Genomic DNA, 26122 nt, shown 5'->3' with positions numbered 1-26122 from the left:
CCCAAACCGGCCAGACCGGCCAAGGGGGTGGCTGGGCCACCTCCTTGGCCAAAATGGGGGTGGCCGGCACCCCCATGGTGGCCAAGGGGGGTGGCTCAGCCACCCCTCTTTTTTTTTTTTTCTTTTTTTTTTTAAAAAAATTTTAATCATATTTTTAATTTTTTAATTTTTATTTTAATTTTTTTTATGTGGTGCCGTTGAAATTTGGACGAGAAATAGCACAATGATTTTTTCTTCCAAATTCAGTTACTACCTGTGATATGAAATGAAACTGAGGTACTAAATTTAAAAACACGTAAAACTCAGGTATCTCTAGGGTATTTAACCCTTATTTTTTAGGGTTGAATACCTATTTGCCCCCTGTGCTTTACGACCTTTATTTTTTGCTCATTCAGTTTCACTTTTTATCAAATTTGATACCGGTGGTATATGAAAAGACGGAAATGGTACCTCCGTCTAATTTCCCGTCCAAAACTAACGTCCAGCCACGTCATCCTACAGGTGTCGGCGTGCATGCGCGACACCTGTCCCCGTGATACACTTCAGCGCTGACGTGGCTATTATTATTATTATTTTTTATTATTTTAATGATTTCTTTTATATATATATAAAATTTTTTTTTTAAAAAAAATAAAATTTGGGGTGGCCGAAACCACCCCTATGTGGCCCAAAAGGGTGGCTCAGAATTTTATTTTTTATTTATATATATATATATATAAAGAAATCATTAAAATAATAATAATAAAAAATAATAACTACGTCAACGCTGAAGTGTATCACGGGGACAATTGTTGCGCATGCACGCTGACACCTGTAGGATGACGTGGCTGGACGTTAGTTTTGGACGGAAAATTAGACGGAGGTACCATTTCCGTCTTTTCATATACCACCGGTATCAAATTTGACAAAAAGTGAAATTGAGGAGGCAAAAAATAAAGATCGTAAAGCACATGGAACAAATAGACATTTAACCCTATTTTTTATTTTTGTTTCGACAAATTTACTCTCTCATTTCGCCTAAATGGCTCCTCTTCATCTCACTCGAATAGGAGAATATCTAAATGCGAATATCATATGGGTGACCAAAATCGTAAATTGCAACGAAAACCCTAGAGCGGTGGCCACTCGCCACTCACCACTCAACCAAAAATTGAAAAAGTGAAAAAAGGGGGAGAGAAATCAGAAGAAGAAAAGAGGACCCGGCAGTAGTAAAGAGGAAGCTAAATCTGGAAATGGAATAACAAAAAGAAGTGGTGAATTCAGTTTGATATAGGAAGGTACCAGCGTGGACGTGCAAAGAACGGAATACGATGGGTTCGGATGAGGGGCGCCCGGAAAATGTACGGAGTACGGCGAGGATTCTGGCAACGTGCTTGATCGGAGGGGTTGTTGTGGGGGTCTCGCTGTTGGGCCTATCGCAACTGCCTTCGGGAATTCGGTGGAGAAAGAAGAATAAACCCATACGGGTCTACATGGATGGCTGTTTTGACATGATGCACTACGGCCACTGCAATGCCCTGCGTCAGGCTCGTGCTCTTGGCGACCAATTGGTTGTTGGTGTTGTCAGCGATGCCGAAATTACTGCCAACAAAGGTCCTCCTGTTACCCCTCTTAAAGAAAGGTCCCTGTTCCGATTCTCTATTCCAAGTGTGCGTAATTGATTTGTTTTTCTGCCACTTTGGATGAATATCAATGCCGCCAGCAGGCTGGATACTATTCGATTTCTTTCTTATCTAGTACTTATTTTTTATTCATTTTCATGTGATCATAGGATGATTATGGTCAACGCTGTCAAGTGGGTTGACGAGGTTATCCCTGATGCGCCTTATGCCATAACTGAAGATTTCATGAAGAAGCTCTTCGACGAGTACAACATAGACTACATCATTCATGGTGACGATCCATGCGTTCTTCCTGATGGTACTGATGCTTATGCTCTCGCCAAGAAGGCTGGTCGCTACAAGCAAATAAAGCGCACTGAAGGAGTCTCCAGCACGGACATTGTTGGTTAGAATTCTGGCCCCAATGTTTATTATATCTTTGCTGGTTTTCTAATCTCTCTCTCTCTCTCTCTCTCTCTCTCACACACACACACACACACACACACACACACGATTTTTTAACTTATAAAATAACCTAATAAATGTAGTAGGATTATAGCTTCTAATATAGTAACACCATTAAATAGACTCTAATAGATTAAAACCCAAGAAAAATATCAAGGAATTTGATAAATTACCAGAAATCTCATATCAGAACCCTTGCTTATGTTTTATGGTTAGCTCGATGTTTATAGGCCCTGGACTCTTATTCTAACCGGATTTGGGCGTCTAATTTAGAAACCCTATAACTCCAGAACTTTTGACCTTGTAAAACATGGCTAGAAGGCATATATATAGGCCCAACCACGACTAGATCGTCTAGTTATAAAATTAGAGCCATGAGCACAACTACTGCCCATATTGAAAAGTTTTGCAGTCACCAAATACCATTTATTTAATAGACTTGAATAAGCCAAATTCTATGTAGTTTAAGAAACAAATGACCTATTGAACTACTACTGATGTGCACTCCCAAACTGAAAGCTACTTGGTTGGCGTGGGCCGTTGGCATTTTAGTTTTAGGCTTTTGAAGGTAATTCTTCTCCAAGCACGCTATAGATGTGGCATTAGGCAGTCTATTTGTTGGAGGTGGTGATGTTACAGTAGGCAGCGGTCATGGTGGTGGCAGCAAGGTAATGTTCACAATGTGTTGCTCAATGTGTTGCTCAATGTGGTGATCAGGGAGTGGTAGGGGTGTTGGTGATAGTGGGATATACATTCTTGATTCAATGCTCTGGTCTAACGCTGAATTTATTTTCTGATTTAAAGTCTCCTTTTATAATTTTACTTTATATATCTAAATATTTGTGATTTTTTTGCTCAGTTATTTTAGCATTGATTTTTCTTCTTCTATTCATGCTCACTAAAAGGGTTCTTCATGATGTATACTTTCTCCCATTCCCACATAAAATATATGGTTTTAAGAATTTGTTTAAACTGATTGACTGAGTTGCCTCGCCCTATGCTTGGACTGTTGGATATATTGCATGTAACATTTGTTTTCTCCTAATTTTGTTTGTAGGTCGTATGCTTCTTTGTGTAAGAGAGAGAGCCATTAGTGACAGTAACAACCATTCTTCTTTGCAAAGACAGTTCAGCCACGGTCACGGCCAGAAATTTGAAGATGGTGGGTCAGGAACTGGAACTCGTGTATCTCATTTTCTGCCAACATCTCGCAGAATTGTTCAATTCTCGAATGGGAAGGTATGTACTATGGGTGTGTTATGTCTGTCTGTGCGTGTCTTTGTGTTGAATCCTTGAATTTTAAGATTGAACTTGATGGGTTTCCTATCTCCCAGTGCTGGTTGGCATGATTTCATCTTGTTTGCTTTAATACTTATAAAAAAGATGATTTCATCTTGTTTGCTTTAAAATAAATTAAGTTTGCATCTTGGTGCTTTCTTCATGAAGTGTGTGATCTCCGGAGCAGCTGGAGCAATTGGTTTCGAACAGGGATAATCTACCCTATGTGAAAATAGCCCATTTTTGAAGTGTGCAATCAAAATATCATTAAAAGCGTAAGGCCCAAGTACACATGAACTATACAAAAGAAAACATCTGGCTAACTAGAAGGAGAAAAATGAATAAGAAAAAGAGTATAGAAGAAAAATGACTCAAGCTCCTCCAACGTTCTCTCGCGGTCCTCAAAATTTCTATCATTCATTTCCCTTTGAAGGCACCACAAAAGGCAAAGAGACATCATCTTCCACACAACAATACTCTGAGTTTCACTAGCAGTTTGCCAACAAGCAAGCAAGTCAACTATTCGGTTAGGCATAACCCAAGACAGCCTAAAGCGACTAAAAAAAATTTCCATAAGGCGCAAGCAATTGCACAATGGAGAAGAATATGGTCCACAGACTCCCCAATCCTCTTACACATACAACACCTATTAATTACAATGACATGCCGCTTCCTAAGATTGTCCATGGTAAGAATATTTCCTATGGCTGCCGACCAAGCATAGAAAACCACCCTCAAAGAAGCCTTAGTCCGCCAAATACTTTTCCAAGGGAAATGAGAGCTATCAATACAAAACAAGACACTGTAGAAGAATCTAACATTAAATAACTCTTTTTTTGGAGGGGTTCCACCAAAGCTTATCTTCACCTTCCCGTCTTCCGCTAGCTGAATACAAAAAGTTGAAGATCAAGGCAAAAATATCCACCTCCTAATCATAAGCCGCTCTAACCTCTAGCAAAGCTAACTTTCCACGTATTGACAACATTTAGCAACACTGATAGGCTTAGGATCTTATGGCTTTGGACTCAATCCATAGCATCTCAAGTTTAAGTTTCAAAGAAACGAAGGCCATAAATGAAGATGGACCTTATTCACCAAAAAAACAGAAAAAATAAAAAAGAAGATGGACATGATTGGATCTCAAACTATATGAATACACAAATATTTAATGTGTTTAGGGTGTGTGTGTATGTTTGAGAGAGGTGGAGACATTTCTTTAGGCATGCCAAGTTATACAAAATCTTGGTGAATTTGAAAATGGCAAGAATATGGATTTTTGGACTTCTGCAGATTGATATGGCCACGAAACTGACTTGTGTGCAACCTTATTTCTAGCAGCAAAATTTTATGACTTTAATCATGAGGGAAGAAAGATGACAAACCTCCTCTGGATCCAAATTTCAATAAATTTGGATACCATTAAATTGTGCAATACAATATTCTTGAAGGTTTCGCCAGTAAATTAAAATGGCGGCACAAAAGGTTGTTAAAAGTATTGTTCTATGGTCTCGAGCATTGCCTTTGGCCTTTGGATATTTTATGTGACAATATCAAAAAACTAAAACTCTCTGTGTGTGAGTGGAGAGCAGGAGAGAAATAGAGAAGGGCTCAAATTGGGTAGACCGTTGTCTGTATTAGTTTTAACGGTGGATGATAAGTTTGGTTAATATTATCTCTTGAATGTTAATATTAAGGAGATTGTGAAAAGGTTGTTAAAAGTATGGCACGTGTGTGTGTTTGTGTTTCCTTGTATGTGTTGCAGTATGCGGTGTGCCTCTCAGTCAACCTTATAGCTCCTGCTGTTGAATCATATGGATCAGATGATTTGGCACTTTTGTAGTCATTCAAATCTTAACGTACATGTCTCCATGAAAGCTGTACATTGGAGGAACTTATGGATAGAATACTGGAGAGCTGAATCGCAGGATGAGTAAAATGGGAGCATTACCAACTTCTCGTCATTGCATTCTCACTCTCTCCTCCCTGCCTCCCTTTTCTCCCCTCTGAAATCCAAAAAATTAGATAAATTGTTAGCTGGAAAGTTGGATTAGGCTTTGATGTGTTGAACTGATTTTGAATAGATGTCTAGTGACTTCATCCTTTAGTCGAAGCATTAGATAGTTTAGTTTTACATTAAGATAACTCATGTTTTTTTTCTACCGTCTCTTGTTTGCTAATGGGAGCTTTATGCTACAAATTTGCTCTAGGACGAATTGGCTATTTAAAACAATGGCTCCCTCTCCACTGTATTATTGTTTACTGTTCTCTCAGTTTTGATAAGCAATCTTATTTCTCATTCTTCTTGATTTTCCTAAGGATCCGACCTTCTTTGTAAGATTTTTGTGTGGTTTGTGATGTCTACGTCGATATTTTTTTCACTAACTTTTAATGCCTGTTGTTTCAGGGCCCAGGACAGGATGCACGAATCATTTATATAGATGGTGCCTTTGATCTTTTTCATGCTGGACATGTTGAGGTGCCATTTTGACTCTCTTTTTCAATAATAAAGTTAACAAAGTCATGGCTAGATGGATAAATGATTAAATGGCATTGATTGCAGGGGCGTTTGTTTGTATGTGCATGTGTGACATAGTTTATGGTTTAGAGGGATGTATGACTTTTCTCCCTAGAAAAAGTTTTCGTTTGTTCTGAAGTGTGAGGCAGCTTATGGTGTTGGGATCATGTGCATCATATGCACAGCGGAATTATCCCAAGTTCGGCTTTATAAAACATGGCAAGATCATGCTAAAAAAATATATAAGAGAAGAACTCTTACTTGGAATACACGGCCACTCCTTGGCTATTGGGCAAAATTTTTCTTCTTGCTCTTGTTATGCACGGCTGTCTTGGGATTATTGAGAGTCTGAGAGCTTCAAGTTTTGTCCCCAATGATTGAATATGACCAAGAGAGTGGACTCTCAAAAGAGTATTTAGAGTTATTCTGAATTGTTCAATAAATAATGCTTGCAGGCACCTCTATTTATAGGCTTATATTACTTAGAGAGGTGAGCTTACTATTCCCCCTAGGAGACTACTAAGGTGGATGGCTAGGGTTAGGGGATTAACCCTATCCCCTTGCCTCCATCTCACACACATAGGGCTAGGGTTAATCCCCTAGCCCATGCGCCTATCCCCTTAAGTGGATTGGGTTGGATTTTATTCTAGGCCCAATTCCCTTTACACTCTCCATGCAGAGTCTCACACTAGCCTATGTTTTAAAATTACAACTTACAACCCAAATAAATAGAAGCTGTCAATATACATCAGCTCGGAGAGGGACTTAAAGGAAAAAATAAAACTAGCTTCAAATAGGCTTGTGACACTTGTCATCTAATGAATTGTCACAAGTTACTATTTAATTACAATTGATTCAACTAAAAAATTGTAATTGCACTGTAGTTTATATTTTTGATTAAATTAATCAATCCTTTAAACATTAATTAATTAATTATTATTATTATTATTTTAAACTTTTGATTCCTCCATGAAATATTTTGTAGTTGAATTAAAGTCACCATAAACTATCACTTTTAATTTAACTACATCTTATTCTGAAGTATCCAATTTAATCACATAATTATTTCCGTACTTGTGAAAACTCATTTCACTATTTACGTAAGTATTTTAGTAACTTTTACCAAAATGCCTTGGCTAGGGACTGCGAATAATTATTCTATTAAATCTATCTCAATGAGAATTTTCTTATCCTTTTAAATAAAGAACTTGGATTCTTTCTTAAGAATGATGGTCCTACAATATTACCTAATGCACCGAGAATTTTGACCGTAGTAAATGTCTCACTCCTAAATTCATCAAAGTGGTCTCTATTGTACATTTGAGTTAACAATTCTCTTAGGATTTAAAATTAATATCATAAAAAGTCTTGGAGTTACATTGCATCTGTCCTAACAGATCAATCCGAAATCACTATTTCACGTGATCAAGATAGATCATCATGATTGATTTGTTAGTCTTTGCAAATAGAATGCCCAATTTCGTTACCGACTTCGAATATTAAATTATAAATGGTAAGCTTCATGGTTTAAGATCTTCTATGTGATAATTTCATTATTCACACCATAAACCATATTCAATGCAATTGATTGACCATTTACATGTACATGCAAAATAAGAATCAATAAAGATAAACAGGTAAATAGGTTATATGTCCAATGTTCATTTAAATAAATCAGTGAATAAATAACTTTATTCAATTTAAATCAAATGTCTTATAAAATGATTGGAGTTTATGGCACTATTCCTAACATTTGTTGCTCTTTAATCTCTGTAATTTAGATTGTAACTCTGGTGATAATATTACCATATTTGTACTTTGTTTTCTAATAAATTTAGTACATATGGAAAGAGAACTGTGAGTTTGTATTGGGTGACCTATTTGCTCCTTCTTCATCTTGTTTTGGGTGAGGGGAGGGTTGAGGGTTGGGGTAATAAGATCATTATAATCAACTTGTTTTGGGGTAGGGGAATTGGCGATGCACTAGAAATTTCTATAAATCCTAGAAATGACTATGGATTATAGGAAATAAGGAAAAACTATCTCAATAAGAATTTTTTTATTGATAAAACTGATAAAAACAATGTATTGGGCAACCAAGCCGTCCTTATTATGCTTAAATAAAAGTTAGGGTTGGAACGCTGAAAATAATATTACAAAATTAGCCTCCATTAAAAAGATCGCAAACTCGTTTGAGCGAAGATCAAGCAGGGTTGAGCGGAGTTTCAATTCCTCGACAAATTGCAATTTCGCTCAAGCAGAGGTCAAGCTAACCATTAAGCAAATTCTTATGGCCATTTTAATCTGACCAAGTCAATGTTTGACAACTTACACAAACTTGAATATTCATGTCTTGGATCAACTTTTGCACTGACCTAATCCTAGACTTAAAACTTGCAACCAAACATGTTTTGACACTGAATTTACTAAAAACCTAACATACGTCTAACTCTGTTAGAAGTCACAAGACAACACAGCTAACCTTATTTTATAGTCTAAACCTACTATAGTTATTTGAGACACATACTCTATCGGTAACATTGTACGAATGAGCGTTCTTGTAACACCACCCTAGCTTGGCCCCAAAAAAAGAAAGAGAGAAAAGGGAAGTGCCTCATTGTTTCTAATCATCATGGATTTCAGAACCGCAGTATTCAAAGGAAAACCTATGATTAGCAGTATCTTTCTTTGTGTTTCTTGTTGATACTCTTTATCCCTTGTTGATCAAACACAAAATGTCTTGGTTTTCTTCTACACTTTGTTGTATTCCATTAGAGTGAAAAGGGAAGGGGAAGACAAGCTTTGGTGGGTCCCTTCTCACAAAGGGAAGTTTGATGTTAGATCCTTCTATAGGATCTTTGCTTGTAAAGATGAAGTTCCTTTTCCCTGGAAGGGTATTTGGTGGACCAAGGTTCCACTGAAAGTGGCTTTTTTCGCTGGTAGGCGGCTCTAGGGAAGATTCTTTCCATGGACAATCTTAAGAAGAGACATGTCATTGTGGTTGATAAGTGTTGTATATGCAAAAGGAATGGGAGACTGTGGACCATCTTCTTCTTCATTGTGAGGTTCCCTGCGCCATATGGAATACTATTTTCAGCCGCTTTGGGTTGTCTTGGGTATGTCTGGGCGGACGCTCTCGGAGTACTGTTGTGTAGAAGATGGTGCCGTATTGCCTTTTGTGGTGCTTGTGGAGCGAACGGAATGATAGAAACTTTGAAGACCAAGAAAGGATGATGGAGGAGCTCATAACCTTCTTTTATTCTTTTTTTTCTTGGACAACTGTGTTTTTAGCTCCCTTAGTGATTAGCTTTAATGATTTCCTTGTACTTTTTTCTTCTCCTTCTTGGGCGTTTCTCTTGTATACTCCCCTATGTACCTGGGTTGCGCTCAATAAATTGTAGAAGGAATCCTTTATTACATTATGTGTTTGATCAATACAAATATTTTTTGAGTAATTCCCTGATATTCATTTGTCCTTCTTGCTTTTCCTCCATTTTCTGTTTTACTTAATGTCTAAGCAATACGGCTAAATAAATTTATGTTTCTAGATGTTTTACTTTGCAAGTATTTTTGTTTTTCAAAATAAGTTCTAAAACTTCCTGTGTTAATTTAGATGCTGACTGCCATTATGGACGGATAGAGAAGAGAGTAAGACCTTATACACTTTGTTGTTGATCATTTGTTTTGTACAGATCTTGAGGGTTGCTAGGGAGCTTGGAGATTTTCTTCTTGTTGGGATACACAATGATCAGACTGTCAGGTTTCAACCTTCCTTCTTTTTCCCCTCCTTTTTCTTTTCCATATTGAAAATCAATGTTGTGGTATGTGCATGACTTTATATTTGTTCTCTATCTTTATATTTTTTATTTTTTTCCTTTCTAATATTCTCTATTGGGTAGGGGCTGAAAACACTAAATTGAGTGAAACTTTGCTGGTATATTTTGAGGGATATCACCAAAGAGAATATAAAGAAAACTCAGGGAAAATCAGGTCTATACTCTTCAAATATGAAAAATAAAAAGAAATGAATTGAAAAAAAAAAAGATTGAAATTCGTATGAAACCAGCTAGTAAGATTTTTTTTTTTTTGGGATAAGTTTTAGCTGTTTTATTTAAAGAAATGGGATTGGATGTTGCCCAAGTATACATGATGTATAAGGGAGGCGAGGAGCTAAATTTTACTCCATAAAAGTGTTACCTATTAGAAAGTGGGGGGGGGGATCAAATGAGCATGAGGAGTAAGAATTTATGGGGCTCTTTGATTGAGAAACCATAACGCTGCTTCGCTTAATTTAACAGCTTTGGACAAAGAATAATGGATTAAAAAACACAAGTAAATCGTTTTGAAAGACAAGTGAACTGTAATTGGATGTTGTTTTAGTAGAAGCAACAAATTTCTTAGCTTGTTATACCTGAATTCATATCGTAGGTGCTTTATGTCTTTCAGATCCACAAAGTTGACCTTTTGGCCATCTTTGTTGAGTGCTTGTGTGTGTGTTGGTCTTCTTTTTTTTGGGTATTTAAATCCATGTAAAGCATGTCTGCCACGGACAATACATGTCCTAGCTTGGACTCTTATAAAAGCGTATGCATTTTACAAGTTATATTGATCATTCCATGCTTCAGACTTCAAAGTTTACAATCATGCTATAATTTATTTGCTGGTCAAGTGAAGCATTTTGATTTATGGAATGTTGAGTCTGGTATATTTTCTGAAACCTAAGTTTTTTGGAAATTTGAGCCATAAATGGGAGAGTATGTTTAATGAGATAGTTGTTTGTTTATGTGTCCCTTTGGCTGGCAGGAATCTTTTTGAATTACGTAAAACTCTAAAGGACAAATCACTAATGTCATATTCCTCCATGAATGTTTTTTCTGAAAACCGAATTATGTATTTCTAAACATATATTTATTTCCTACAATTATGCACATGAACTCATAGACATACTCTAAATATAGAAATTTTAACCAATTAATATATCTGCCTTTGTCAAACAATGACTCTGCAGTGCTACTAGGGGAGCACATCGCCCTATAATGAATCTTCATGAAAGAAGTTTAAGTGTTCTAGCTTGCCGCTATGTAGACGAGGTGATAATTGGGGCTCCATGGGAGGTGTCAAAAGACATGGTTAGTTTGTCTTTTTCACTTAACGTTGTGCACTCTAATTTCTTCATAATCTATTCTATGGCTTTCATTCTTTTGCTTTTATAAGGGTTTTTTTTTTCAAGGTTCTATGTTGATTTCAATTTTGACTAAAGCTCTGTTCATGAGATTAAAAGAAAAAAAAAAAAAAAAAGAAAAGAAAAAAAAAAAGAAAGAAAGAAAGAAAGAAAGAAAAAGAGAGAGTTGCAGCGGAAAGGATATCAAGTGAAAATGACATGTTTTTAGCTGTTTGGTTGGAAAACTGATCTGAAAACTGTTTGGCGTGGACTGGAAAATGTAATATATGTTAAAGTGTCTCATATCGCTAAGATTTCCTTCACCTAGGCACTTTATAAGCCATAGTGTCCCCTCCTCTCTCAAGGCGTCTTTTGAGAGTGTTAATGGGCCCATTGACTTTTCACATGGTATCAGAACCACAAGTTTCTTGCGATGATGGGCCTTTCTCTCCCGTTGTTGTCCGCGTGTTTGGCCATTAGTTGCCACACGTGAAGGGATGTGTTAAAGTTTCTCACATCGCTAAGATTTTCTTCACCTTGGTACTTTATAAGTCATGGTGTCTCATTCTTTCTCAAGACATCTTTTGAGTGTGTCAATGGGCCGATGGACTTTTCACAATATATGGTTGTCATAAGACCATGATGGCCATCAAATGCCTATTTTTTCCATCACTAGCATTGGTTATGAGATTCTTCAACTTCACATCATCATACTGTGAGTGAGAAAATTGGACTGTGATGGTATTAGATTTAAGGGTGCAAGTGTTGCTGAGGTCACTGCTTATCTGGAAAAAAAAAACGAAGTTGCTTTTCTGATGAAGCCTGGGTACAGCTGGAAACTTTTTTTTTTTTGATAAGTAAGAGAGGTTTTATTAAAAAACGCAAAGCGCAATCAAGTACACATGGGGTATACAAGAAAGGCAATTAAGAAGAAGAAGAAAACAAAACAAGGAAATCGTTATAGCTAATCACTAGAGGTGCGAGATACGCAGCCGTCCAAGAGTACAAAGAATGAAGAAAAAAGGAAATGAGCTCCTCTATGGTTCTTTCTTTGTCCTCAAACTGTCTATCGTTGCGTTCCCTCCACAAGCACCACAGAAGGCAACAAGGAACCATTTTCCACACGAACGCACTCCGAGAGCGTCCACCCGTCCACCAGCAGGCGAATAAGTCTATCACCCGAAGAGGCATCACCCAAGACAGACTGAAGCGACTAAGGATGGCATACCAAAGAGCGCGTGCAACCTCGCAATGAAGAAGAAGGTGATCCACAGTCTCCCCGTTCATTTTGCACATGCAACATCTATCAATCACAATGACACGTTTTTTTCTGAGATTGTCCAAGGTAAGGATTTTCCCAAGCGCTGCCGTCCAAGCGAAGAAGGCCACTTTCAAAGGAGCCTTTGTCCGCCAAATGCTTTTCCAGGGAAAAAGGATAGCATCTTTGCAAGCAAGAGCCTTATAGAAAGAACTAACATCAAAAGACCCTTTGTAAGAAAGAGACCACCAGAGCCGGTTTCCCCCATCATGAACAATTCTGGAGGAGTACAGTAAAGAGAAGAAGGAAGCCATGACGTCCACCTCCCAGTCATGGACCACTCGAAAAAATCTGACGTCCCACTGATAGGACCCGCTAACCACTACCAACTGGTTTGCCACGAGAGCATCCTTGACACAAGCTATGTCATACAAAACTGGAAAAGCTTCCTTGAGAGACGTCTCCCCACACCACACATCATCCCAAAAACGGATCCTGGACCCATTTCCCAAGATAAGTCTGGTATAGCTACAAAACAAGCTCCACCCCTTCCTAATGTTCTTCCAAATCCCCACTCCGTGAGACCCAGGGGGGTCGAAGGAACACCAACCATAGAGGTGGTTCTGTGAATAAAGTTAGCATAATATGTGTAGTTACTGAGTTTTTTTTTTAAAAATTTTTTTATGAATAAAATCTTTTCATTGATCAAACTCAACATATTACACCTCTCCAGTGAAAACTGGATACAAATTCCTAACAAGGAAAAACAATCAACCCTCAAGCAGAAACAACACACCCTACACAACAACTAACGTTCATTTAAACCCCATCAACCAGAGACAACACCCCTTAATAACAGCTACCAGTTAATACACCAAAGGAGTCAGATTCCACTTCTGAACAAGCTTAGCATTATGACCTATTATCTTGAACTTTCCTAAGTTTAGTTTTCTCATACTTTCAAGTATTGAGTTAAATATTTTTTTTTTGATAAGTAAGTATTGAGTTAAATATGTGTTATGGTCATGTAGTGTAATTGAGCATCTAAAGTTAAAATTACTGGAAGAATATTTTTCCCTTTTATTTATTTATTTATTTTTATTTTTATTTCATCTAGTAATTCTTGATGACAGAAGTTATGTCAACAAAACATGTTGTTCAATTGAGAAAATAAATTTCTAGTCATATTTATCTGACGAAGAATATCGTTTGAGAATGGATTTTTATTTTTCTTCAATGGAAAATGTTCTAATCCTCTTAGGGCCGGTTATTTGCTACAGACTTCAATTTGTGGCAACAATAGCAAATCACATAGACAAATCTCTAAAATTACAAGTTCTATTGCTAATTAGTGGAAACTTCCATTGATTATTCCTCTTTCTTCTGATCCTGCAAACTTCGATGCTGTTCACTTCTCCAAGCAGGACAACTTATTGCATATTGACTATGAATGTTAAAATGATTCCCAGATTTCCTAAATAACCGAATTTAGAAATTCTGTGATTGGAACAGAAAGATGATCCATCCTCCCTATTTTTTCTATTTGTCCTTTTCTTGCATAAAATGATTTATGATCAATCTATACCTTTTAAGAAGAGTGATAATCTGAAGATTTCTGTTGAAATCTCTCATGCCTCGAGTATTCACCAGTAAAAAAGAGAAATAAAGATTATATATAAAAATAAAAATAAAGGAAAGGGAAGAAGAGGGGGGCCATAAGGTTGGAGAGGAATTTTTTATCGGGTTCCATGAATATCAACGACTTAGTAAAATGAAATTAGGCTGTTTACCAAAAAGAAAAAAGGATTATGTATGAAGTTCTTTATAGAAGATAAGCTCAAGTTAGTATGATAATAAAGTTGCGAAATGATTTAAAATGAGCTCTAGCTTTTCTTAATTGGGTGTTTTTCTTGTGTACTTCTTATGTATTTGGATTGCACCTCTCTACACTTTTTTATGAGATTGAGTTACTTATAAAAAAGAGAAAAAGAGCTCTAGCTCAAATGTCACTTTATCCTTTAATAAAAAATGGACCGTAGGATGAGTTGAGGTCGTCAGTTCAAGAGTCACATAATCAATAAATGAAAAGAAGTCTTTAAAATGGTCAGGTGATTCGTGATTTTTGGATGATTGTGGAACAAGTTTTCCCTCTTGTTAAGATTAGCTGACCGAGATCTTAAATCCATTTCTTAATTGTCTTATTTTACCTTTTGTTTTCTGGTCTGATTATAGTTGTTTTATTGAATTGGTCACTGAGTTTATGGACGACTTGGGCCCAAATGTGGTCTAGGCATACTTAACGTTATTTTAGATTCTGGAACTTAGTGGAAATTTTGGGTGCAGATCACTACCTTCGACATCTCCCTTGTTGTCCACGGAACAGTATCAGAGAATAATGATTTTCAGAAGGTAAATTCTAATAATTATCTAAAGGTGATACCTCTCGATGAAAGTAGCAATTTCTATTATTTCCAGTTCATCCTGTATTCATTATGTGATTAATCTTGTTAATTATGGAAGTATATACTCTTTTTGGTTACTGACATTTTTTTCATCTCCCTTATCAATTAATTTTTTTTTTTTTTCCATCTTACAGGAAAAGTGCAACCCATACGCTGTTCCAATCAGTATGGGTATCTTTAAAATTTTGGAAAGTCCTCTGGATATCACCACTATCACGATAATTCAAAGGATCGTATCAAACCATGAAGCATACCAGGTTCCTTATTTCTGAACTATGCCACTTTGTATTTCTGATTAAAATTTCAATCCTACTTTTGTCATCAAATTATGTTTGTGAGGTACATAAACTACAACGAAATATGACCCTTAAAATTTTGAAGGGGTGAGAAGCATGCCTTTTTGGCTGGGCTTAAAAATATAAACAGTAGAGCTACAGAGATTTCGGACTGCTTTGGTGCCGTTTTGGTTCAAAAATAAGGATTGATTTTTTTTTTTTTCCACTGCAGAAACGTAATGAGAAGAAGGCAGAAAGTGAGAAAAGGTACTATGAGGGCAAGACTTTTGTGTCTGGTGACTGATTCATGTTGGATCGTCTGGGACACATGCATGGCCAGGCGTTTGGCCCATATTTCTTCGGTTATTGTTACCAAGATTAATGGATTTTTCTTAGTACTAACATCACAGATGAGCCAGTAGGGTTGGCGCTAGCATGTTTTCCTGATCCATTATTTTAAGATATCGTGTAACGGTGTAATTGCTGAGTTAGTCTTGCCATGAATTTATATGTACGTGTATTGTAGTTTGTCCACTAAACTGAAAAGTGGATACAAGGGACTAGTATAATATTGTGGAAAGAGGTTGTGCTGCTGCGGGTGAACTCTTTGGCCTTGGTTGCTGGAGATGCAATCATTTTCCACACCCACGCAGATCCTGTTTTCCCACTTTCTACAAAGAAAAGAAATCTCTCTCTAAACAGAGAAAAGAATAATCTCGCTGTAGTCTGTTGGAGCAAATTCTTCATTTTTGTTTCCCTTTAGAAGAAAAGAATTGTTATATGGATAAATTGCAACTGCATTTTCTTAGAGTAGGGTGTGGCAGGAGTGCATTCCATCCCATGCCACATACCTGTGTGTGCCATAAATCCCCCTGTTTAGGTAGCTACCCACCCATGGTGGATGGGGGCCCTTTAACCCAAGGGGGGGGGGCCGTGCCAATAATGACTTCACGCTATGCTGAACACTGGTGGGTGTCTGGCGTGGTCTATGGTGCGAGTTTTAAGTAGGATTACAGAGAGCTAGTCTTTCTCTCTCTCGGCCTTCTCAAATCTTTGACTAAACCAAAAGAGAAATGTTAGAATTACTACAAGTGCACTTGTAAGGTAGATGTAGTGCATGTATCAACTATCCAAACCAAAAACACAACCTTCCAAAGAACATACATAAATTTTCGAAGAAAACTAAATGACTTACAAAGGAGACTGGTAAAGCCAAAGTACAACCGATCTTTCGTCGTCGGTGTTTTTTTTTTTTTTTTTTTTTTTTTTTTGGGCTGACCGTCCTCGATCTAAAGGTAAGTAAAAAATATTTTGCACGTGTTGTGGTTTTTACATTAGACTTGGAAATCATTGTATAATCAGCGGCAGAATCAGGATTTTTCATGTGGGGATGAATATTTTTTTTTTCTACGTTAGGGAGACAGACTTAAATAAATACAAAAGCACATAGATCCATATAATTTCTCTGTATGTGTTTATATAAAATATAAGCATAAAGCATATAAGTCTTAAATTTAATCTCATGGCATCACAAACACACAATAATATAAACAACTAGCAAAATAAACTAAACATGATCTATAGTGTCTAACAAAAAGGGTACGTACGTACTTTTGAGTGTGGATTCTTTCTCCTAATAATCTCCTGAAGCCCCCAACAACAACAATGCTAAAAGTCGAGTCAAACAATGGTGCAATCATAAATGATTAAACCATTTAACTTGTGATGCCAAAACGGATACTGTAAACCCAAAAAAAGCAGAATAACAACTCACTCCCAAAAAGAAAAAAAAGTTTTTAGTGACGTGTCAAAAGGTCTGACACTCACTAACTGCTAATGACTTGTGATTAGTGGCGCTTTTACCACGTCACTAATTCCCATTTAGTGACGTGACTAAGTTGTCAAACCACTAATTTCAGTGGCGTGGCAAGAACTGCCACGCCACTAAACTTACAGTTTTTTGTAGTGACTAGCTCATAGTCCCAAATCAAATTGAGTTTCTAGTTAGCTAGGACCAAACTAGAATTTGGAGGAAAACTAAATAAATGGGTTTTTTTTTTTTTCTTCTTCTTTTCTTAAAGTTTTTTATATTGGAAGAGGGAGCAAAACTAAAAAAAAATAAAATAAAGGAGGACACAAATATTATTTTGGAGAGACAAAAGTATAATTTTGAGGGGACAAATTTATAAGTATGAATACTTTAAGACACATTTGAAAATTTTGGGGGGGAGAACCCAAGCCTTGGGTCCACCCTCATGTATTTGATTTCTTTAACGTAACCACTATTTTGTAATAAAGTGATAAATATATGTTAAGAAATAGATAATATTCGGTTTTTTAAAAAACATTCTTGAAAGAAATATGGCAATTGTGATTTAATTGTCCTTTAGTGTTTTACTTAAGCTCATTGTATAAACTATTTACTTACTAAGTTATGGACCTATGCAGTTACTTTCTTCTACATGTCGGACATCTTAGTATTTTGCAAATTAGTGGGTTGTCAGTCTATAAAATGAGCAATTCAATAGGATGAAGATACAAAACGAATGACTCGCATTGACAAGTTTGCTTAGATAAATGTTAATTGTTAATTGTTAATGTTAGAGTAATATCTGTTTAAAAGTTCTGAGCCTATATTAATTGATAGTACATGTTATTGTTTATGGATTTATACTAGTTAATTCAGATAATTTATTTTCGCTTTTCGCTCTAAAATACTTTGAAAATTAGTTAGGTGTAGTAAATTTAGCCAATTATCAGTTAATTAGTTTGAAAGTACTCCAGATTAAGTAAATTTTAATTATTTAACTTTAGAGGTGTTACGGGAGGGACTGGCCTGACAGTCAAAAAACCCACATAGAATTAGAATATGTTGAGTTAAGATGACCTAATCCAAATGCAATAGAGTTGGATACAACACTAGAATCTGCCCACCGAAGAAGAGGGAGGCCTCAAGTTTTGGTTTGTGTACACATTTTATGGGTTGTATAACTGTATACATTCTGATTGTTGGGTAACTAATAACTAGTTGTGTTATGTGTGTGTGTTTTATATATGCATGCACTGATAATAACTTTGTGTAGTGCCATGTATTAGCCCATTGAAAGGATGGTAAGCATGCCTCTCTCTCAGCAGCCACATCACCCTTCTACCATGATCACACATTAGCATTCTGGTCCTCTAGATTCGGGTATATTTGAAGATGAAATCGAACTTGCAGTGTTGTCGGGATTCTAGAATGGACGTCTCTGGTCTGGTTTTTGGCTTTGGGTTCTTCATCTTGTTGACAATCTAAAGGAGTATGGTGGCTATCGAAACCCTAGATTCGAGCAGAATGAGTGAATGAGTAAAGTTGAAATGTCAAATCTTATTTCTGAACGTCTCATGCATCTCCATTTTAAGTGCTCTTTTTGGCTTTGCATCTTTTCTCTTTGTGGTTTCCAAGAGATTTTTAAATGCAAGCATTAGGCAGAGGTAAGTGTATATGTAGACTTAATTTGAAGCATTAATATATGGATCGGAATTCAAAGTTTCAAATGCACGTAGGAGTACTGGATCAAATATTGTGCAATAATGGCACTGGTTAATAAGGAAGGAAAGTCTAAGTCCCCATTAATTGTGCAGCTACCTCCTTTGAAGCGCGCTCTTCCGTCGAGGAGGGGGGACTGGGGAGGCATTATGCATATATATGATCGATCAGGTTTCTGTACATCGTTTTGTACGTGTGACATAATTACACGATGAATTTTAGGAACACAAAACGGGGGCAAATGGCTTAACGCAAATGCGGTCTAAGATAATTACAAAGGCCATGATAAGCTGTGTGTCAAAGCCAGGTTGTACCGCCAGGGTGAACACATCGTCCCCAAGCAATATTTTGTTGTTCACTCTCTTCCTAGCAATCTTTGCAACCATTTCTCCACTCCTAGTCTTTATTTTGCAATTTCGCCTTCTAAAACACCCTTCAATCCTGAAATCTGGTGTCTGATCAGATTGTCCTCCCATCATAACAATTGCCTCGACGTCTTTGCTACTGTGGAAAAGCATTGATCCGCTTCTCATTGAGAATACCTTGGACTTGGAATTTGGATTTCTTCCGCATTTATCTTCTCCTCTGTATGCATTCCACTGATATTGCATGCTCAATACCTGTTCATGTATGATATCAATATATATGATCATGTCATTAAACGACCTACGTGCGTACGTACTTAGGGGTCGGTCTACATGCACATACATACATATATACTTTCACAAACAGTAGCTAGCTAGCTATCAACGTACAGATCGAGCGTTCGTTATTCATACCTGAGGTTTCAAAGTTAACAAAGCGTTCCCAGCACCGTCCATGAGGACCAGCCCTCCTGATCCTGTAATGAAACTGCTTTTCCTCGAATAGTTGTCAACCCGGAAAGCCAATCTTCCCCGGTGGTCGAAAACAGTGAATCCGTCTGTCCCCTGGAAAGTCATGCTAGATCGCTTCCACACAGTGAGCACGGCAGGACGTAGTAGTACTTGGGCATCTTCTTCCGCCTTTTCCTTCAACAACATATCATGGCATCTGTTCTGATCAGCAGGATGGATTCTGGACATGATTCTTAATTCACAGAAGAAAGCTAGGGATGTCAAGGAGAGCTAGCTAGGGTGTAAAATCGATGAGGAAAATGAAAATTCTCCACGATCGCGATGACATTTATGCCTTTAATTGATTCTTGATACTAATTAATCCAATTGGTGAATACCGGAGCTTGGCGTTGTATAATTAATATATATAGTGGAAATTTAGTTGCAATGGGGAAGGACGACGTAGGTACGTGGAAAGAGAGACCTTTGTCTTGGAAGTTTGTCTAGCTTAATGGCTAACACAACTACTTACGTAGGTCCTCAGCTTTATGCCACCATCAATGACGCGGGCGGCCTGTACGTTTTCTCTTCTTAATTAATATTTTCTTTTCTTTTTGTGCGACTGGCCACCAAACTTCGCCGAGTTGCAGTGGTATATTGATGCTAGAAAGAGCAGTATCGGATCGGTATAAGATTATATAAGTCAATCTTAATCCGACCTCTTATTAATCTTAATTTATTAATATCATGTCGTGTTCATGCATACGTTGAATTTGCAGATAGTGTTAAAAATTGTCATATCTATCGCATGAGTACTACATGAGCATAGCTTAATTTGATTCTTTGTTATTTTCACTAGCTAAATACGGGACGCGCCTTCTCTTTACAAATTAGTTGTTAGTGCCTCTAATACGTACGTGATTATTAATTATGTTCTTACGGGGAGCACACATCTAAAGAAGTGCGCGCATAGTTGAGGAATTAAGGGGAATCATCATTTTACTTTTTCATAATTGTCAGTCCATTACTAAACATCATAATTATAAGTATCTTGTTTTGAAGGAGTAGTTAGGCAATGCATCTAAAGTTATATGGACAAAATGAAGCCCCTCGTACGCCGTGGGCATGACTGTCGCGTGTGCTTTACAAGTGATGATCGATTACCATATATACCATCTATGAGATTAGGAGGTGTATGAAATGGATTTCAGGAAGACACATTAATGGTTAATTATATATATATTGATTTCAATTAAACTATCAGCTCGTTCAAACTCCATGTGATCCCATTTGTCGTCATACTGAAACTTGGTTCTCTTTTCTCAATTGTCTATTTCAAGTGGAGATATTCTATCAAACTTAATTGCTCTTGACGAGTTGAATTCAAAGCGGGGCAGACTAATACATGGTTTTTGGTTGGAAACCACGGTGATTTCTTGTTCTCTTGCTGCCTGTCATGATTCTGAAAATCCAATCAATTTGAAAAAAAACAAAAAAAAAAAAAAATAGCAAATGCATGCAAACCACAAGAAATGTCAAGTACTGTAAGAGGGAATAAGGATTAGAATGAATGACAGATAGATAAGTCAATGAAAGGATGATTTATTCCTTCATTAACAATTTGAATACGACTGTTAGTGCCAGTATAATATTGGTTTAAGAACTAGTTAATTAAGCAATTTGGTTTAGTGCCCTGATCGAGGTTTGAGTCACGAAAGCACTTGTGTACTAATCACTTGTTGAATGTAGGATAAACTAATTATATATATGTAATATTATAGACGAAAAAGATGGAGTACTCTTAGTAAGAAACTGGCATCCATTAAGGCATTCGCACACCTTCCCCCCACGGCCCCACCCTCCCTTCCCTGGGCAAAAGAAAAGAAAAAAAGAATAAAATGTAAAAGAAAAAGTAGTGGGTGATCATTAGCGTTCCTCTTTAATTACCAAGCTCCTTGCAAAATTAATTAATAACCAATGGCCACTCTAGTTCTAATTATGTTTCTTAGAAAATGGATTTCTTTTTTTTCAAAAAAAAGTAACTGCGGAAAACTAGTGAGAATTATCAATTTATCATGTAATAAGAATATTGTTTTCTTGTGGTATAGAATGATGCGGAGATGATAAGACATATTTCTATCTAGAACTAGATTCTTTCTTTTGGACATTTTCACTTAATTCCCCAGATCCAGTTATGGAGTGATGACCTCATGGGGTAGTGGCATGGAATTTAGGAGGTGTACATGTACGTATGGATTATGGATACCTAAGTGTCCTACTAAGTACATAGCTTAAGTACAATTTTAGTCTTGCATGCGTATATAAGCTCTTGGGTACATTTCATTTACTAACTGATTTTCAAATGTGAGTTTTACCAAGGTTTGTATTATTTGGTATCAAAACCACCACAATGTCTAGTAGGAGATTAAATTGAAAGATTTGATAATTGTGATGGATTGGCAAGATATCAATTCCATATGTAGCACTTTGTACTTATAGACAAAAAATGATTTACATGTGAAGACTCTGCTAGAGAGTTTAAGCTAAAGTAAAAAACATTTGAAATTTGAACTTAGTAATCTATACAAAACAGAAGATGATTATCTCATATTTGAATCTCTTGATGATATCTAAATTGAGTCCAATTGTGGTGTTATATTCAGATGTGATAGAGGTTCAATACAATTGAACCTCTCATGCGATTGAGTTTTCTACGTGATAGAGTTGCAACTGCATTGAATCTTTTGAGCAACTGCACCTTATCTGGAGGATCATTATCTGCACATGTTGAATTGATTGATGGCATAGGACTTAGGTTAACATAAATAGGTTACGGTTTTGCAGTCGAGTCACCAAGGGAGCTGCGACCTATAGGCTTAATTAACATGTCTTGGTATGTATGAACATAGTATTTTGGGTTGATTAATTAATGCCTCTAGAATTAAAGTAATAACAAAGTATATCATATGTAAGTGGCCTAACATCATCACTTGGAATAGCACATGCACTATTTAAGATTTGTTAGAATGCATGAGGAATATGGGGTCTATTCTTTAAAGTTTAATATATATATATATAGTTTGATAAATGGTAAGTGATAACACACGTTAGAGCATTCACAGTAAATTATGTAAAACCCACTTTTGGATATAATAGATAGCAAAAGGTGCAAAACCTTCCTCCATTGGATCATCTATCTTGAATCCAAAATAGGGTTTTCATGAATCTGTGAACAGTGCAACGCCACATGAGGGCTGAGGCGTTACACTGTTCACGGATGTATCCTTTTTTTTTTCTTTTTTTTTTTTTTTTTTTTTAAATTTTTATTATTATTATTTTTTCTTGCAGCTTTCTTCTCTCTACGTCTCTCTCTCTCTCTCTCTCTCTCTCTCTCTCTCTATTGTCGTTCCAGCCACTTCCAGATATCTCTCTCTCCCTCTCTCTATTGTCGTTCCAGCCACTTCCAGATATCTCCCGTCCACAAGTCCTCCAACAACGAGGCCAAGATAGGTGCAGATGACTCTGGAGACTCGCTTGCCAGCTATTTGGACGGTGTTCTTCACCTTCTGGCTCCCTCCAATTTCAGGGAAACCGCGCCGGAGAAGCTTAGGCGGGCGTAGGATCTTGCGCTGCATGATCCATGCACTCGAATTGCTGAGTAGTTTTTCGGCAACATCCTGGTCTTGGATCTGTATGAATCGCTAAAGATGGTGGGATTGGACAAGGACAAGGGGATGGAGAGGGTAAACGCTGCAGTGAGTGAGCTGAAGAGGGTGACAAAGGTTTTATCGGAGGGATTGGAACGTTTGAGTAACGGCATGAACAGAAGGTTTGATATGGCCGGTTCTGTGTAGTTGGAGCGGCATGTTATCCGATTCCTATACCAAATAGCCTGCAAGCAAGTCACCTAACATGCGCTGCAACCTTGCAGGGCTGAGATCTAAGTCGACACTGATTATGCCGTCGTGGAGATGAGTGCAGATGCGGTTATGTGGAGATGGGGTTTTTTTTAAAAAAAAATAATAATAATTTTTTTAAAAATGCTTATTTTAATAAAATATAGAGAAATTTAGATAATCGGATGGAAGATACCTTTTAAAATTCGTTAGCTAAATTAGATAAAAGTAAGTTTTGATTAGTTATTATAGATTGAAAAATAGATAAGTTATTGGGAATGATCTTAGAGCACTAGCAGCAGATTCTCAACCATTTTCCCTATATTTAGGGAACAAAACTAATTTTTGTTTCCCTATAAAAAAATACCCCACAATAGATTCCCTTACCTTTTCCTATATCAATTAAATATTATTTTTTTTACTCTTATTTTATTCTTTTTCTCTCTTTCCTACTTTTTCTCTCTTCCCTATATCAATTAATTATACTTTTTTTATATTAAAATAATACATAAGGAATAAATAGTAGACATGTATACATTGAGAATCACTATTCATTCCCAACCTCCTCATCTAAATATATGACATTTGCTGTGGGAGGTTTTTTTTATGTTTTTCATGAAATTTTTCTTAAATATAGAGAAAGAAACCAATATAAGGTAACTGCTACTAGTGCTCTTAGAGGGTCGACTGTTACATGCTAAGATTCATTTTTCGGGCCTTTCTTTAACTAATCCTCTTCCTTTCTTGTCTTCACTTTTGGTAGGCATGAGGTTTTCTTTTTATTGAGTGGGGGGAAGGGATAAGCGCTCGCGCAGTATCAAAAGTTTCTATATATATATATACAATTTATTTCCCCAGATGAGGACTGAGGAGTAGGACAGATCGATGCCTAATTACTACAAATTAATCGAGTTGCAATCTGACTAATATATTATCCTAATAGACAATGCTCGAGCTCAGAAAAATAATTCAATTAAAAAGAAAATTAAAGAAGAAGAGGACACATTGATCGGATCAGTCATGCGGTCGATCGATGTTGCGAACGATGCTGCTTGCTGACATGACTTCACAACAAAAGAAAAAGAAGTGATCGTTGCTGGCTACGGAGGTCCAGTTTGCTTAATCAAGGTTCATGTCAAGAAGAAAGTAGGCAATAGAATCGTGGGAGATCATATTATTTCTTATATTCTTGTCAGGTAAGATACTCTCCCTTAAAAGCTTTCTGCCATGCATCCATATTCCAAGTATGAACAAAATCCAACTCCAAATAATAAGGTTCCAACTCATAACTTCGATTTTAATATCATGTTAAATATTTACCATTTATAACAAAAATTTAATTTAATTTAATTTAATTTAATTTTTTTTTTTAAAAAAAGGTGGATCCAATTATTTAAATATTAATTTTAACAATTATAGTGATTTCTTTCTTCGTCAACCTATATATCTCTATGTGTTTATAAACTATTTTAGGCTCTGTTGTTCAATTTATGATCTGACTCTTACTTTATGTTACAGAATAGTAACTAAACCCTGTAATATATCTTCTTTTCTAGGAAGTTAAACCCTAGAATTTAACAATATTATTCAACCCATTCTTTTATGAAAAAATAAAATAAAATAGATCGAAGCTATTTAATCATGCATAAAAACAAGAAATTGCGTGTGAAGTATATAAACTTACATAGTATAAACAAAATACAAATACCATGGGGACTTTCTATATATATAGAGCAGGAAGCTATATATGTCAATTGCATCTGCTAAGTAATGGGAAATAACTTACACAAACTCCATTGGCCATTAGGCCTCATGCTAACTTATAGAAGAGAGATGAGAATTAATGTACGTTATAGACAATCGTACTTAGATAATACAGAGCTTGGCCACTTTCACCTTCATTCTTTCAGCAAATAATTGTATTTCGATCTACAAGTATATGATGGCGATGCAATTTAGCATCAGCACCACGACAGCTATCCAAGATATGTTTTTTTCTTTTTTGGTGTGGGGGTGGAGTTGCGGAGTGATGAAAAGTGATCGAAGACGGAAAGCTTTAGACAGCACAAGAAATACAGTCACACTTCTTGGGCACGAAAGCGCAGACTCCATAAGGCTTGTTAGGAAGCTGGCAGTCGATGCCAAAGCAGCAAGGCATAGTGGTGCAGCTGGTAGTGGCGGCAGCAGCGCAGCACTTGCATAACAAACAAAGCTGGAAGGGCGCTAACCTCCGTCGTGCATCGTGAGAATCATGAGCTTCAACCATCCGGTACTCTGTTAGACCCATGGGCTGTAGTGTCCCGGTTGATAGCTCATGAACTGGCATCAGCTCCGCGTGGGATCCTGCACGGATGTAATTTAACTCACCTTGACTCTGTGCGGGTTAATTTTGAATTTACATGACAACAAGGTACTCAAGTGAGAAAGGAGATTTAATTAAAAAGGAGCCTTGCTCGGAAATCAGAATATGCAAACTTACCAAGGGTGATGATAAACTGAACAAAGAAGAATAGTAACGGTAACAACAACTTTACGATGTTTGGGATTGTGAAACTGTCCATGGCTCATAGACGAACAAACATGAACACACCCACATCCCCCGCACAGAGAGAGAGAGAGAGAGAGAGAGAGAGAGAGAGAGTTTGAAAGAATTGTGTGGTGGAAAGCAGTGGGGAAGGGGTTTGTTGGGTAAGTGGGGCAACGAACGGATATTTTTGCCTCCCTGGATAAGGGAGAATCCACCACCAGGTATCAACGCAAGTTTTCCAGCTTTATCTGGGCACTTCTTTTTCAATTGAAGTGATGGACTCTGGTTTAAAAGTAAATACAGCTCTACTCCACTAAATTCTCAGGATAAGCCCACTCAA

At 36.8% G+C, this 26122-nt stretch overlaps 3 protein-coding genes across 3 annotated transcripts; 1 reads left to right on the top strand and 2 right to left on the bottom strand.

The window, feature by feature from the left end:
• The first annotated feature begins 1075 nt into the window (after window positions 1-1075).
• LOC133873884 (ethanolamine-phosphate cytidylyltransferase) lies at window positions 1076-15796 on the top strand. The gene is made up of 9 exons (XM_062311677.1): window positions 1076-1621; window positions 1772-2007; window positions 3124-3305; window positions 5749-5820; window positions 9552-9619; window positions 10868-10988; window positions 14622-14687; window positions 14875-14997; window positions 15248-15796. The coding sequence occupies exons 1-9, from the start codon at window positions 1311-1313 to the stop codon at window positions 15317-15319; spliced, it is 1251 nt and encodes a 416-aa protein (XP_062167661.1). The 5' UTR covers window positions 1076-1310; the 3' UTR covers window positions 15320-15796.
• A 2802-nt stretch (window positions 15797-18598) lies between these two features.
• On the bottom strand, window positions 18599-19771 carry LOC133873477 (protein LURP-one-related 5-like). The gene is made up of 2 exons (XM_062311177.1): window positions 19324-19771; window positions 18599-19164 (listed from the first exon to the last, which is right to left on the bottom strand). The coding sequence occupies exons 1-2, from the start codon at window positions 19606-19608 to the stop codon at window positions 18763-18765; spliced, it is 687 nt and encodes a 228-aa protein (XP_062167161.1). The 5' UTR covers window positions 19609-19771; the 3' UTR covers window positions 18599-18762.
• Window positions 19772-24945: 5174 nt separating this feature from the next.
• Window positions 24946-26052, bottom strand: LOC133872827 (uncharacterized). Its single transcript, XM_062310445.1, has 2 exons — window positions 25735-26052; window positions 24946-25598 (listed from the first exon to the last, which is right to left on the bottom strand). Exons 1-2 carry the CDS (start codon window positions 25814-25816, stop codon window positions 25312-25314), a joined length of 369 nt encoding a protein of 122 aa, XP_062166429.1. The 5' UTR covers window positions 25817-26052; the 3' UTR covers window positions 24946-25311.
• Between the last annotated feature and the right edge of the window lie 70 nt (window positions 26053-26122).

The sequence above is a fragment of the Alnus glutinosa genome, chromosome 7 (genome assembly GCF_958979055.1).
Source record: "Alnus glutinosa chromosome 7, dhAlnGlut1.1, whole genome shotgun sequence".
Lineage (NCBI taxonomy): Eukaryota > Viridiplantae > Streptophyta > Magnoliopsida > Fagales > Betulaceae > Alnus > Alnus glutinosa.
Note: the sequence above shows the minus strand (reverse complement) of the source record. Positions and strands in the feature narration are given on the sequence as shown.

What these genes read in the sequence shown, in the direction of transcription:
- LOC133873884 (XM_062311677.1), top strand. Translation starts at nt 1,311, where the DNA reads ATGGGTTCGGATGAGGGGCGCCCGGAAAATGTACGGAGTACGGCGAGG. An exon ending in TTCATGCTGGACATGTTGAG is followed by an intron (nt 5,821 to 9,551) that starts GTGCCATTTTGA and finishes TGTTTTGTACAG; the next exon opens with ATCTTGAGGGTTGCTAGGGA. An exon ending in CACAATGATCAGACTGTCAG is followed by an intron (nt 9,620 to 10,867) that starts GTTTCAACCTTC and finishes ATGACTCTGCAG; the next exon opens with TGCTACTAGGGGAGCACATC.
- LOC133873477 (XM_062311177.1), bottom strand. Translation starts at nt 19,608, where the DNA reads ATGTCCAGAATCCATCCTGCTGATCAGAACAGATGCCATGATATGTTG. An exon ending in TGTTAACTTTGAAACCTCAG is followed by an intron (nt 19,165 to 19,323) that starts GTATGAATAACG and finishes ATACATGAACAG; the next exon opens with GTATTGAGCATGCAATATCA.
- LOC133872827 (XM_062310445.1), bottom strand. Translation starts at nt 25,816, where the DNA reads ATGGACAGTTTCACAATCCCAAACATCGTAAAGTTGTTGTTACCGTTA. An exon ending in TCAGTTTATCATCACCCTTG is followed by an intron (nt 25,599 to 25,734) that starts GTAAGTTTGCAT and finishes ACATCCGTGCAG; the next exon opens with GATCCCACGCGGAGCTGATG.